This window comes from Pristis pectinata, chromosome 35 (genome assembly GCF_009764475.1).
Source record: "Pristis pectinata isolate sPriPec2 chromosome 35, sPriPec2.1.pri, whole genome shotgun sequence".
NCBI classification, from domain to species: Eukaryota; Metazoa; Chordata; class Chondrichthyes; order Rhinopristiformes; family Pristidae; genus Pristis; species Pristis pectinata.
In genome coordinates, this window is record NC_067439.1 from 3,011,049 (window position 1) to 3,025,631 (window position 14,583).

Genomic DNA, 14,583 nt, shown 5'->3' on the forward strand with positions numbered 1-14,583 from the left:
TTCCCCCCAAAATAATAGTTTTGCATTTTAATGTTAAATATAAGCAAGCATTTTGTGTTGCCAATATAAGATACAGCAGGGAAAAATGTAAAGGACCCTTCCCACATCCCACAGTGAAATGGTTTCCAATGGATTTATTTTTAATTCAAACAGTTTGAAAGGCTCTCAGATTTATGAACTGTTACCAAGTGTCGCTATTGATTTGGATGGATCATTTTGACCAGTTCATTAAAAGACAGTGAGATTGGAAGGGTTAACATATTTCCTCTTGAATTTAGCCATGCGTTGACATGCTATGGTTCCGGTAAAGCTCCTAATCTGCTAGAATTATTTCAACACTAAATGCTGTATAAATGCAAAATAATAGTGGAGCATTATGCTGAGGGAGTGCTTTCCTTTATCGCACTCTCTCATCTCCTATTTTGCCTTCCACTCACACCCCATCTTCGCCCACACACACAGACACACCCTCCTCTTCCTCAACCCACCCCAACCGAACCCCGTCCAATCCAGACAACTGAAAACCAGACTGCCTCAACGTGATCGTCTGAATGGCAGCCATTTAATTCCCTCACCTTTCCTTCCCCTAAATTTCAATGTAACCCCCTTGCCTCTGCCTCCCACCTTGTTCCCAGCTGCCTCTGGGCACAAAGTCATACAGCGAGGAAACAGGCCCTTCGCCCCCTTCAACTCTGTACCAACCCATGAAACACCCATGTACAATGATCCCATTCCCCTGCCCCACCGGGATCATTTGGGATGAAACCAGTGCACAGGGAGAACATACAGACTCCACACAGGCAGCACCGGAGGTCAGGATCGAACCTGGGTCCTTGGAGCTGTGAGGCAGTGGCTCTACCAGCTGCGCCACCGTGTTACATGGTCTCCTCTTGTAGTCATTGGTGTCACAGAACCTGTGATTTGCTCTTCCCCTTCTTTGGGGCAACATTTTGTCTGTGACATGCGGAGATTATGAACAAACCACATGGTGAATAACAGGTGTTGAGCCACCACCTCCGGTGGTTCCTTGGCACAAATCCAGCTTGCAACCTTTATTAATATTCCCGGATCTCTCATAGATTTGCCAATGTTAGGATACTTTATGGCCACTTCTGAAAATGACAGGAATATTAAACTGGGTATGGTACAATGTGTAAATCTGCAGCTAAAAAGATGAGAAGCATTGCACTGGTGCTGAAAGGGGTGGAATCCATTATCCTACCGTGAAGAAGAAGCAGCACCTTGGGTGGCTAGTTTCTTTTTAAGACCATAAAATTCTTGTTGGAAGTAAACACAGGTCCATTAGAGTTTTAATGATGGAAGGTTTGCAGATAGTATTTTTTAAAGTTGGGAAAACCACAGCATAAAACGGTTGTGAATTTTGATTTAGCAGAAGCTCATATTGGCAGGTTTGAACCAGAAATTGTTGCTGATTATAGATCTTAGAAGATACTTATGTGAAATTTACAAATTGTGTTACGTAGAACATAATAGAATTTGTACGTAAAACAGTACAGCACAGGACAGGCCCTTCGCCCCACGATTTTGTGCCGAACTAATGAAATCAATGACTCCTAATTAGTCTAATCTCTCTTTCCCAGTCCGTTGACTATATCCCTCTCTTCTCTGCATATTTACTGTGCGTCTATCTAAGAGTCTCTTAAATGCTCCCATCCTACCTGCCTCTCCCACCACCCCTGGCAATGCATTCCAGGCACCCACCACCCTCTGTGTGGGGGGGAGAAAAAACCTGCCCCGCACATCTCCTTTGTACTTTCCCCCTCAAACACATGCCCTCTAGTGTTAGATATTTCAATCCTGGGAAAAAGATACTGGCTCTCTATTCTATCTATGCCTCACGTAATTTTATGAACTTCTATCAGATCTCCCCTCAGCCTCCGCTGCTCTAGAGAAAACGGCCCGAGTTTGACCAACCTCTCCTCATAGCACACGTCCTCCAAAGCAGGCAGCATCCCAGTAAACCTCCTCTGCACCCTCTCCAAAGCCCCCACATCCTTCCTATAATGAGGTGACCAGAAATGAACACAATGCTCTAAATGTGGCCTAACCAGAGTTTTGTAAGGTATTATCTTCTGGTGAATAGGAACACCTACAGCCTTTGTTTCAAGAAAGAAGCCCTAAGCCCTGCTATGGGTCCAGTTGCACTTGGTACCTCACTTGAGGTTGGGTCAAACAAGCCATCAGGATCTTTGTGTGTGTGTGTGTGTGTGTGTGTGTGTGTGTGTGTGTGTGTGTGTGGTTTTTCAGTTGTCAGTGGCATCAATTTCAAGTGTGATGCCTCTTGTGGTCAAATAGACCCTCAATACATAGTGCCAAGGCTCTTGCCGTGTGTTGGAAGGCAGCCTGTAACTTTAGAACTGGATCTCAGGGGAGACGATTTGAGAGTAGGAACATGGAATGTCAAAACTGAATATTCATTTGGAAAATAAGTTTAATAAAACGTTTTTTAAAGAATTTTTTTTGTTGAGGAATATTAGTGACAATTTCACCACCAAGTCTCCAAGTTAAGGAATCCCCGATCAGGTGCAGTGCAGTTTACCAGCGTAGTTAAGGCTTTGATCTGTTTGCACTAACCTTAGTTCTTGCATGGAATCAGAGTGTATTAGTGGGAGACCATTGTTTTAATGCTGGATCAGTTTCCACCAACCTTTCCCTGGAACCCTGCAAATTTTTGACCTCTAAGTATCTATCCAGTTTCCTTTTGAAAGCGATGATTGAATCTGCCTTCTCTATGCTTTTGGGCAGTAAGTTCCAGCTTACAACTGCCTGATTTGGGAGAGAGCTTTTTCTTGAGTTGCCTTTGGATTGGGAGCTTCTCCATTCTTGCAGCAATGCCAACAGTTTCCTTTATTCGTTTTCCCAGACCTTTGATGACTTTAACCCACACCACTGCTCCTTGCCTGCCCTCCGTCATCCTTTCTGAGTGACTCTTCAGTCCAAGGACAGTCTCGACATCGTCTTATTGTCGGGGCAGGATTGACATTGCGGTGGGACCTCACGGGTGCACCTCCCCTTGGAACCATGGTCAGACCTGTGCCAGGAGCAGCAAGGATCAGGGGTGGAGCCACTTGATGTGCACCTTCCCAACCCACCTAAATCCTGCTGACCTGTCTTGCTCTATACGTAGCCCCTGTCATGGTTCCTTTCGAGACCCCTTCATCATGACTAAATTGGAATGTCACAAGCACCTCCTGTTACAACTATATATCAGAAAAGAAAGAGGAACTTTTTTTTGTATAAACTTTAAAACCTCCAGACATGTCAAAGTACTTCAGAACTAATGGAATGCCTTCAAAGTGTTAGTGATAAATGGAGGAAATGTAGCAGCCAACTTGCGCACAGCAAGATGCTACAAGTGGCCCAGCTGGTAGAGCTGCTGCCTCTTAGCTCCAGCGACTGGGGTTCAATCTCGACTTCTGGTGCTGTCTGTGTGGAGTTTACGCATTCTCATGTGCGTTCCCTCCCACATCCCAAAGACCTGCAGGTTGGTAGGTTAATCGACCTGTGTAAATTGCCCCTCCTGTGGAAGTGAGTGGTGGAATGTGGGAGGAGTTGAGGAGAATGTGGGGAGAATAAAACGAGATCAGTGTAGGATTGCTGTAAATGGGGGGGGGGGGGGGGTGTCGATGGCCGCTGCAAATCCAATGGGTTGGGTGACTGATCAGGAGAAATGTGACAGGCAATCTGTCTTGAGGATAAATATTGGGCAGGACATTGGAGAGAAGCTCCCTTTCCCAATCCAAATTCAATCAGATTGCTTGTACTTCTCACAGGTGTTGTGAGATCGAAGTAGTCTGAATCGAGCTGTAGTTGAGGGAGAGGCCGCAAGCTTGTTAAATAAAGGGATGCTTTTGTGCCCAGTGAGTCCCGAGACTGTGAGGCTGATTTCGCTTAGAATACTTGGCAGAGAGCCAGAAACACAGATGGACACAAGTACACTCGCTGGTCTATCTGGGCTCAGTCCCATGTCTAAGAGGAGAAAGAATGACATTCTAACTGCCTGTGTCACTCAGTCAGTTAGCACTGACTGGTTCTAGTCATCCTTACAATAATGAAATGAAGTACAGAAGGGATGCTGTTGGAGTCCTGGGCACGAGTTGGTTGTTATGAATGAAGATGTTTTTCAGACGGTCAGGAAGGGGTGAATGTGTGGGGTGAGTCTGTCTCTGCTCACACCCCTTCTATGTTGTAGCTCCCACGTCCGAATAAATCAGAGAGGTAACCCAGTTCCCACTCCCCTCCCAAACGCTTTACAACAGCCAGTCCAGATGAAGGGTCTCGACCCGAAACGTTGACTGTCTGTTTCCCTCCATAGATGCCGCCTGACCCGCTGAGTTCCTCCAGCCTTTTCCCAAGATGCTGAAAGAACTCAGTGGATCAGGTCAACATTTCAGGTCAAGACGCTTCATCTGGACTGAAAGATAGAAGAGAGATAGCCAGTGTATAGAGGTGGAGGGAGGGGTTGGAGCAAGAGATGGCAGGTGATGGGTGGATCCAGGTGGTGGGGGTGGGGGTGATAGGCAGATGGGGGAGGGGGGAGTGGGAATTGTGACAAAGGCCAGGAGGTGACTCAGGGCTGCGGATGGTGGGATCTGATAGGAGAGGAAGGTAGAACCAAATAAGGAAGGTGGGGAGGGCAGATGGGAATGGGGGGGGGGGTGGGAGGGGAACCAGAGGAAGGGGCAGATGGAGTGGGCGGAGGAGGGGAAAGAGACAGGGCGATGGGGACTGGGTAGATCGAGAGGAGAGAGAAAAGGGACAGAAGGGGAGCAGTTTACTGGAATTAAGTGTTCATGCTGTTGGGTTGTAGGCTACCCAGGGGAACATGAGGTGCTGTTCCTCTAGTTTGCGTTTGGCTTCACCCTGGTAGTGGAGGAAAGATGTGTCCTTGGCCTCCTCTGTCGTGTTGATCCAGATTCCAGCATCTGCAGTCTCTTGTGTCTCCATGTAGCCGTCTCCTGCGGTAGAAACCAAATAACCAGCAGTAAAAATGATAAGGCTTGGGCTAGGATGCCTTGGATGGAATTATCTCCCTTCTGGGAAGTCACTGGTTTCTACCTGACAACATGTAAGCTTGCCCAGGGATGTGCTGTTCACAAAAACCAGGACGATCCAATCTGGCTAATTGCACATCAATCAGTGTAACAACGTGCTGTCAGATACCCAGTTTGGCTTCTGCCAGGACCACTCTCGACCTCATCACTAACTTGACTGAACATGCATCAAAGAGCTGAGCTGCAGAGAATGACCTTCCCTTCGTTTGTTGGCTCTTGGACTGTACTCACTGGAGTACAGAAGAATGAGAGGGGACCTCATAGAAACATTTCAAATGTTGAAAGGACTGGACAAAGTAGATGTGGCTAAGCTGTTTCCCTTGGTGGGTGAGTCCAGGACCAGAGGGCACAATCTTAGAATTAGAGGGTACCGGTTTAAGACAGAGATGAGGAGAAATTTCTTTAGCAGGAGGGTAGTGAAATTATGGAATTCTTTGGCATGTACAGCTGTGGAGGCCCGATCATTGGGGGCGTTTAAGGAGGAGATAGATAGGTATCTAATTAGTCAAGGTATCAAGGGATATGGGGATGAGGCCGGAATTTGGGGCTAGATAGGAATAGTATTAGTTTAGCTCATGGAGCAGACTTGATGGGCTGAATGGCCTACTTCTGCTCCCTTGTCTTGTGATCTTGTGATCTTCTGTTCTAAGGTCAGAGTGGGATGTTCACTGATGATCACACAAAGTCCAATCCCTTCTCAAATGCTCAGCTAATGAAGCAGTCCATGCCTGCATTCAGGAAAACCTAGACAACATTCAGAGTGAGCTGAGTGGCAGGTAAAATTGGTGCCTTAAAAGTGCCAGGAAACTACCATCTCCAAGCAAGTCTAACCACCCACCCTTGCCGTTCAATAACATTACCATTGCCAAGTGTCCCACAATCAACATCCTGGAGGTCACCCCTGACCAGAGCTCATCTGGACCAGCCACATGAATACTGTGGCCACGAGCAGGTCAGAGGCTGGGGATCCTGCAGCAAGTGACTCACCTCCTGACACCCTAAAGCCTTTCGACCATCCACAGGCACAGGTTAGGAGTGTGCTGGAGTTCTCGGCACTTGCAGTTGCAATGGCTTGACACCAACTATGACAAGGCAGCTTTCTTGATTGGCAGCTCATCAACCCTTCCCCATCAGTGTACCGAGGTTGCCAGTGCACTGCGGTTACTCACCCAGGTTACCCTGACAGCACCTCCCAAACTCGCAACCATTACTGCCAGGAAGGGTGGCAGGTGCAAGGAAACGCCACTTCTTTCAGGTTCCTCTCCAAGTCACACACCATCCAAATCTGGAAATACATTGTTGTTCCTTTGTTGTCGCCAGGTCTTCAACTCCCTCCCCAACAGCACTGTGGGAGCCCTTTGACTAGAAGACTGCAGCGGTTCAAGGCAGCTCACCGCCACCTTTTCAAGGGCAGTTACGGGCAGATAATAAATACTTGTCTTTTAGCAAAGACCAGATCCTAAAATCTGAATAACTAAAATAAACAACAGTAGAGGTGTCACAAGGCAGTGAGGAAAAATGTTTCCATTCAGAAGATGGAGGATTATGTAACTCTCTCTGTCTGTCTCTCTCTGTCTCAAAGTTACCGAATTCTTATTTCTCTCTGGAGACTTGAGCGAAGAGTTCACCTCTTTCTCCCAGTGCACAGATTCTTACGCGGACCGAGCAGGTAGTTTGTGTGGTGTCCATTGTTTCTGCTGATCACATGGGACTTCTGTGTCTTCCCAGTGCATGGACTCTGGATTTTCAACACCATCCCGGACACTCCTCCTCCACCATGAACAGTCACAGGCCAGCGATTCCCGGGAGTCAGTGGGATTGTTGCGTTTCTTTGTGCACAACCATGTGAAAGGTTCCACATAAATGAAATACTTTCTTCTTTCCCTCTTGTCCTTCCCACCTGCAACCATGTTGTTTCTGCATGGTTTTCTGACTTGAGGAAACCCTTTTCCATTTGCTCCTTTGCTGGAATGCGACTGCAGGAAAACGCTGATAATCCAGCTCCGGACATTGGTGGTGTTGGACTGGCAGATTTTCTGAACTATTGGATGTTACTCTTGTACCAAGACGATTTTATTTCACTGTTTTACACATTACACAGGTGGTATAATGAAAGTTCCAGTGAACCTGGTGAAGGGGGCAGGGAATATAGACCATAAGACATAGGAGCAGAATTAGGCCATTTGGCCCATCGAGTCTGCTCGACCATTCAGTCATGACTGATTTCTTTCTCAAACATATTCTCCCACCTTCTCCCCATAACCCTTAACCCCCTCACCAATCAAGAGCTGATCAATCTCTGCCTTAAATACACCCAATGACTTGGCCTCCACAGCCCTACGTGGCAATGAATTTCCTCTGGCTGAAGAAATTCCTCCTCATCTCTGTTCCAGACCCTGGTGTTCTGAATCCCAACCCTGGCTCCAGCTGCACATCTGGCCCACTGTCCAACCCTGGCCCCGGCAAACTTCTCCACGTTCCTGACCTCTGGTGCTCTGGCTCCAGCCACACACCCACTTGCACTCCGGATCCCCATCCCACCATTCAAAGTCAAAGCCGAGTTTATTGTCACATGCACAAGTCCACGTGTGCACAGGTGCAATGGAAAACTTACCTGCAGCAGCATCACAGGCACAGAGCATCAGATACGCAATAGTCACAAGAAAAACATAAATTAAACAATTTTTACAAGAAAGAACACAATTAGAACAAAAAAAACAAAGTCCATTTTAGTGCAAAGTGATCGAAGTGCTCACAGTGTTGCTATACTGCAGTAGTAATGAGGGTTGTGCTGGTTGGTTCAAGAACCGATTGGTTGAAGGGAAGTAGCTGTTCCTGAACCTGGTGGTGTGGGACTTCAGGCTTCTGTACCTCCTCCCTGATGGGAGCAGTGAGAAGATGGCATGGTCTGGATGGTGGGGCTCTTTGATTGTGGATGTTGCCTTTATTGAGGACTAATGAGTGATCCAGGTGCCAGACCATCAGGATTCCTGAACAATTGGATGCCGGATTATCAGAGTTTTACAGAATCCTCACTCTCTCACTCCCACCAAATGGATTTCACTCCAAGTTTGCAATCTTCGTTTGTTGGATTTGTTCAACATTTTTGGCTCAGCCACTCGGTGCATTGGTGGCCGCACCCTCTCTCCCCGCTGCAGCTTCTCAGCTGGAATGGGAAGAAGCCAGAGGTTTTCATTTTATGAACTCTGACCTCGCCTCTTCCACCCAAAGCAGTGATGATGAATTACAAGGTGGAGCACTCAGTAACTGGCTGCTTTCTGGTGGCACCCCTACAGTGAATCTTCTTTTCACATTTGGCTAATAACCTGTCAAAACGGCCTTGAGTCAGAAATCATTCCCTTTAATTGGCTGACTAATCAATATTTTAATTGATTTTTTTTCTTGCTATTAGTAATCGTGGGGGATGGGGTGCAGGATTAATGTTTACCCCAGAAAGTGCTCAAAGGGATCGAAGAGAAGGATTTGCATTTGTGTTATGGAATTATAGAAGGGCTATGGCACAGAAGGAGGCCATTCGGCCCATCGTGTCTGCTCTGGCTCTCGGTAAGACCAACTCACTAGTTCTCCCACCGGCTCTTCCTCTGCAGCCTTGCACATTCTTTGCCTTTTGCATCTTCTTTGGAATTTGCCAAACTGCTTGGCAGCCAGTAAATGCTTTCTCGAAGGCAGTGCAGGAAATGTGACAGGCAATTTGTGCAGAGCAAGATCCCACTGACTGCCATGTGTCAGTGTCCAGTAACCTGGAAGGAGGGATAAATAGGCCTACTTTCACTGTAGTGCCAAGTAAGCCTTAACATCCCTCTGAATGAGTGGACAATGAGATGGCACTTCTGACAATGCATCAACCACAAATTTCTGTGGGGAAGTTTCTCAAATGCTGATCCTTTAATGAGGACCTTTTCACAATCCTTAAAATTATTGAATGATTTTGGTTCAATTCTCGATCAACCCAGAGTTGATCAAGGGTTTAACCCCCAAGAGCTTAGAAGAAAGTTGTTAGAGAGCTTGATGGCACAGTTACTGAGAGGTAGTTTCCTCTCACTGAGGGTCTGGAATCAGGGTGACAACCTCCGGATAACTGGTCAGCTCTCTGTGATAGAGAGGAGGAGAAATAAGACCATGACCATAGGATATAGGAGCAGAATTAGGCCATTTGGCCCATCGAGTCTGCTCCACCATTCAATCATGGCTGACTTTATTTTTCTCTCAACCCCATTCTCCTGCTTTCTCCTCGTAACCCTTAACCCCTTCACCAATCAAAAACCTGTCAACCTCTGCCTTAAATAGGCCCAATAACTTGGCCTCCACTGTGGCAATGAATTCCACAGATTCACTGCCCTCTGGCTGAAGAAATTCCTCCTCATCTCAGTTCTAAAGGGAGGTCCCTTTACTCTGAGGCTCGTGAATTCTGAATGTTTTCATTCAGAGGGATGTAACTCTTTGGCATTCTTTCCCTCACAGAGAGGGTGTTGGCACCATGTCCATACTCTCACTGAGTCCCATTCACCCATTGTTAAGTTTGTTCCTCATCAAGAGACAAACTGCATGGGCTTAACATCTGAACATTTTTATTAACCAGGGTGGCTTGCTTTCCCTCTCTTTTTACAGCCTCTTCCTCTTCCCCAATGTGACACCTTGCGTTGCCTACTGGGAACTATAGTTCTTTATTATAGCACATAATAACACATTCATCACCCTGATCCATTCAAGCTCCTAGTAGAGAAACATCTTGATTTCAAAAATTCTGATCCTTGTTTTTAAATCCCCCCGTTACTTCACTTCTGTCAGCAATAGGGAAAATACGGTTATCTGTTACCAAGGAAGTAATAGAGGCTTTTAAGAGGCTCTTAGACAGACAGATGAATATGCAGAGAAGGGAGGGATCTTGACATTGTGTAGGTAGTAGGGATTAGTTAAGATTTCTTTATTAGTCACATGTACATCGAAACACACAGTGAAATGCATCTTTTGCGTAGAGTGTTCTGGGGGCAGCCCGCAAGTGTCGCCACGCTTCCGGCGCCAACATAGCATGCCCACAACTTCCTAACCCGCACGTCTTTGGAATGTGGGAGGAAACCGGAGCACCTGGAGGAAAGCCACGCAGACACGGGGAGAACGTACAAACTCCTTATGGACAGCGGCAGGAGTTGAACCTGGGTCGCTGGCGCTGTAATAGCGTTACGCTAACCGCTACACTACCGTGCCTGCCCTACACTAACCCTACACATGAATATGCAGGGATATGGATCATGTACGGAAGGAGGAGATTTATTTTATTTTGGCATTGTGTCTGGCACAGACATCGTGGGCCAAAGGGCCTTTTCCTGTGCTGTACTGTTCTATGTTCTAATCCCAGTTTATTCTCCCCACATTCCCATCAACTCTGCCCCAGAACTACACATTAGGGTCAATTCACAGCGGCCAATTAATCCACCAACTCGCACATCACAGGGAGAACCTGCAAACTCCACGCAGACAGCACCCGAGGTCGGGATCGAAGGGGTCGCTGGAGCTGTGAGGCAGCAGCACTACCCGCTGAGCCGCTCCACTGCTCAGCCGTAAATATGTGACCCCCTATCTTGGTCTTGAACTCACCACCACGTCCATCTCGGTGACCTCCTGGAGTTCTTACACGAGCATGAAACCCCATCCGCCTCCCAACAGGACAATCCACAAATGCAGTAAACTGATGGATTACACAACTGGGCAGATGCAGGAACGTGTTATGAAAACCTGATCGTTGTAACAAGAGGTGGTGTACGTTGATGGCCATTATTTATTCATGTGGCAGTAGCTGGCAAGACCTTGACTGCATCGTCTTAGTCTCTGAAGCTGGAAGGAGCCTATCAATTAGTCAGTCAGTCAGTGGCCTCGGTAGCAGAGGTTGGAGGCTGTGTGCATCGAGCAGCAGCCCATTGCCCAGGATGGAGAAGGGGAGAGTGGTGGGAAAAGGCAGAGGGGTGAGGGCAGTTTGCTGACTTCTTCCATCCTGTTTACTTGCTGGTTTGATGGACTGTGGCAGACCCAGATTCCAGGTCATTGCAGAATGCCCCAGCACGCACAGACATCCAATACCTCTGACCAGGTGGTTTCGATTCCCTCCCAGGGTAGGGGTTTACTTTGCAATCCGTCATCATTTGTCACACAACTTTGGAACCGAGTGAGTGAGAGGGGTGCAAAGGTTTAGGGAGGGAATTCCAGGGCTCGGTGTCGCAGCGGGTAGTGCGGCTGCCTTGCAGCTCCAGTGACCCCGGTTCAACCCTGACCTCCGGTGCTGTTTGTGTGGAGTTTGTATGGTCTCCCTGTGACCATCTGGCTTCCCCCCCCCGGGTGCTCTGGTTTCCTCCCACATCCCAAAGACATGAGGGTTGGTGAGTTAATCGGCTGCTGTAAATTGCCCCTTTGTGTGTAGGTGAAGGGTAGGATCTGTGGGGAGTTGATGGGACTATGGGGAGAATAAAATGAGATTAACATGGGATTAGTGTAATGGCTATTTGATTCCCTCAGTGGGCTGAAGGGCCTGTTTCCATGCTCTCTGACTCGAGGCGACTGAAGGCGTGGTCCAGGGGTGACAAGGAGGCTGGAATTGGAACAGATTTGAGATGTATTTCTTTGTGAAGTAATCTTTTTTCATATTGATCTAAGGGATGTGGGTTGTGGCTGAGCCAGCATTTAATTTCCCATCCAAATTGCCCTTGAGAAGGTGGCGGTGAGCTGCCTCCTTGAACTGCTGCAGTCAGTGAGGTGTGGGTGTACCCACAACGCTGTTAGGAAGGGAGTTTCAGGATTCTGACCCAGTGACGGTGAAGGAATGGCAATACATTTCCAACTCGGGACGGTGTGGGGCTCGGAGGGCAACTCCCAGGGGGTGGTGGTCCCCGTGCTTTTGCTGCCCTTGTCCTTCTAGCTGGTAGAGGCGGTGGGTTTGGAAGGTGCTGTCTGAGGAGACTTGGTGAGTGCATCCTGTAGATGGTATAAACTGCTGCTACTGTGTGTCGGTGGTGGAGTGAGTGAACGGTTGTGGTTCACACCCTAAAGCTCTATTTAGGTTTTGGGTTTCACTGTTGTCAATTTTGACTTGCACTAAGCAAACAACAGCGATGTTAGTTTGTCTTTGATTGAGTCTGTGACTGGGCTGAATGCTGACGTTCATTAAATGAGTATTGAGGGTTTACGTGGCTGTTCCAGGACTCACTACAGTACAGGGAATCCGGCTCAGCGGAAATGGATTAACCCTCCCTTTTCTGCCCAAGAAAGTCAAAAACTTGGGCAGAGTTTATTGTCAGATGCACAAGTCCATGTGTGCACAGGTGCAATGAAAAATTTACTTGCAGCAGTATCACAGGCACAGAGCATCAGATAAGCAGCATTCACAAGAAAAACATAATCTTTACAAGAAAGAACACAATTAGAACAAAAAAAACGAAGTCCATTTTTGTACAAGGTGATCAATGTGGTCATAGTGTTGCTAGACTGTAGTGTTTAGGGTTGTTCAGGTTGGTTCAAGAATCGAATGGTTGGTAGCTGTTGGAATCTGGTGGTGTGGGGACTTCAGACGTCTGTACCTCCTGCCCAATGGTAGCTGCAAGAAGGTGGCATGGCCCGGATGGTGGGGATCTTTGATTATGGATGTTGCCTTCTTGCCTTCTGTAGATACTTCCAATGGTGGGGATGGAGGGATGTGCCCACGATGTATCGGACTGAGTCCACTGCCCTCTGAAGTCCCTCACATTTCTGTGCATTTGAATTGCTGCACCAGACCGTGATGCAACCAGTCAGGATACTTTCAATAGTACATTTGTAGAAGTTTGCTGGAGTGTTTGGTGACAAGCCGAACCTCCTTAACCTCCTAAGAAATTAAAGGTGCTGGTGCACTTTCCTTGTGACTGCATCTATGTGCAGGGCCCAGGACAGGTCAAGACGGTGACCTGGTGTTATGGTTGATCTATGTGGTTTCCATCTGTTCTTGGGCCAGTTTGATATTGTTGAAGTCCTGTTCAACACACTGATCTGTGCAGTCTCTGCAACTCCCCTGTCTCAACTGTTGGTGGGAGACGGGGATAACATTTGGGTGGAGACAGCAGTTCACATCACAGAAGAACATTAGTCGATCAATTACTTGATCGTTTTCTCTCAGTTACAGGCCTCCAGGTTTATTGGATCTAGTCCCTCTGCTGTGGTGGGCTCTCGGGGCCAATACTCTGGTCACAAGAGGTATCAGAGCAGTGTCAATCACCACTGCAGTCTGGTTTGATTTTGCCAATGCAGCAGACTCTCAGAAGGGAAATACAGTGTTTAGTTACAACTATATTGTATGTTTAAAACCAATCACTGAGAACAGATTTCTACCCCAAGATATCTGGGTTGTGAATGGTTTCCCAATCCTGGAGTCTCCAGAAAATGGATGCCAAGGTTACATGTGCATGGAGCAGGCAGGAGTGAGACTTTGATAAATTTGTGCACATTTTGTGGAAGGCTTTTTAAAACAAAATGGTGCTGGTAAATGGAGCAAATGGGTGTTTGCTTGACTGATGTTGTATATTATCCAATCAGAGAATGATGAATGGTTTTCAGTGAGGAGGTGGGGCATTGAGATGATTGACATATTGGGTGACCAATGGTAGAAGTGTGGGGGGGGCAGTATAATTTCAGGTCGGCAGTCACATGATGAAACCTCCAGGAATACACCCATCCAGGACTGGTGACCATGGTAGCAGGAACCCACCCTGATCAACAACTGCCCACCCTTGGACTGTTCCTGGCTGACAGGATCCAGACAAAATGAGCAACTGGAGCTTGTCGTATCAAAAAAGATATTTGCTCCAAAATGAAACAAATATGAAGGGGGTTCTTATTACAGTGATGTGACTTATTGGTTAGTTTTTATGGTATTTTACAGGGGAAGTACATTCCTGTATGAGAAGCCTGACGTATTGTGATTGTCTGACTGTGCAGGTTTGATGTGCTGAATGACTCCTACCTCTAACCTAGTGTTTGCCATTAAAGCAACCAAGAGATTATCTTCCACCAGTAGCTTTATCTCAGCCCTGGAAGCCCATTACTGGTTTCTCTCTGGACCCCTGGCAGTGGGTTTTAATACCGCCTTCTCTCCGTGTTCCGCAGGTCAAGTTTGAAGATGACAAAGGAGAACATGACGGATGTGGCATCGGAGGAGGAGCCCCACGAACAGCCGGAGCAGCCCACGGAATTCCACAGCCCAGCGCCAGAGAGACGCAAGAAGCCTGTAGTCCACCCCTCTGCCCCAGCACCACTGCCCAAGGACTACGGTAATTACACAGAGCTGCAGTCGGCCCTGAGCCAAGATTGCATCTCCTCCTACCCCCCACCCTCCCTCCCTCCCTCCCTCACCTCCTGAGCCCCTCCTACTCTCCCTTTCCTCCTTCGCCTCCTGTCCCCTCCCTCGCCTTCTGCCCCTTCCTTGCCTCCTTAGCCTCCCCCACCCTCCCTCTCTCCCTCCCACGTCTCC

General features: G+C 47.6%; 1 protein-coding gene across 1 annotated transcript in view; it reads left to right on the forward strand.

Moving 5' to 3' along the window:
- LOC127586401 (CAP-Gly domain-containing linker protein 3-like) overlaps window positions 1-14,583 on the forward strand; it is a 48,149-nt gene that overhangs the window by 742 nt on the left and 32,824 nt on the right. The window contains 1 exon segment of the mRNA XM_052044326.1: window positions 14,220-14,383. Within this exon segment, the coding sequence (XP_051900286.1) occupies window positions 14,220-14,383 (164 nt within the window).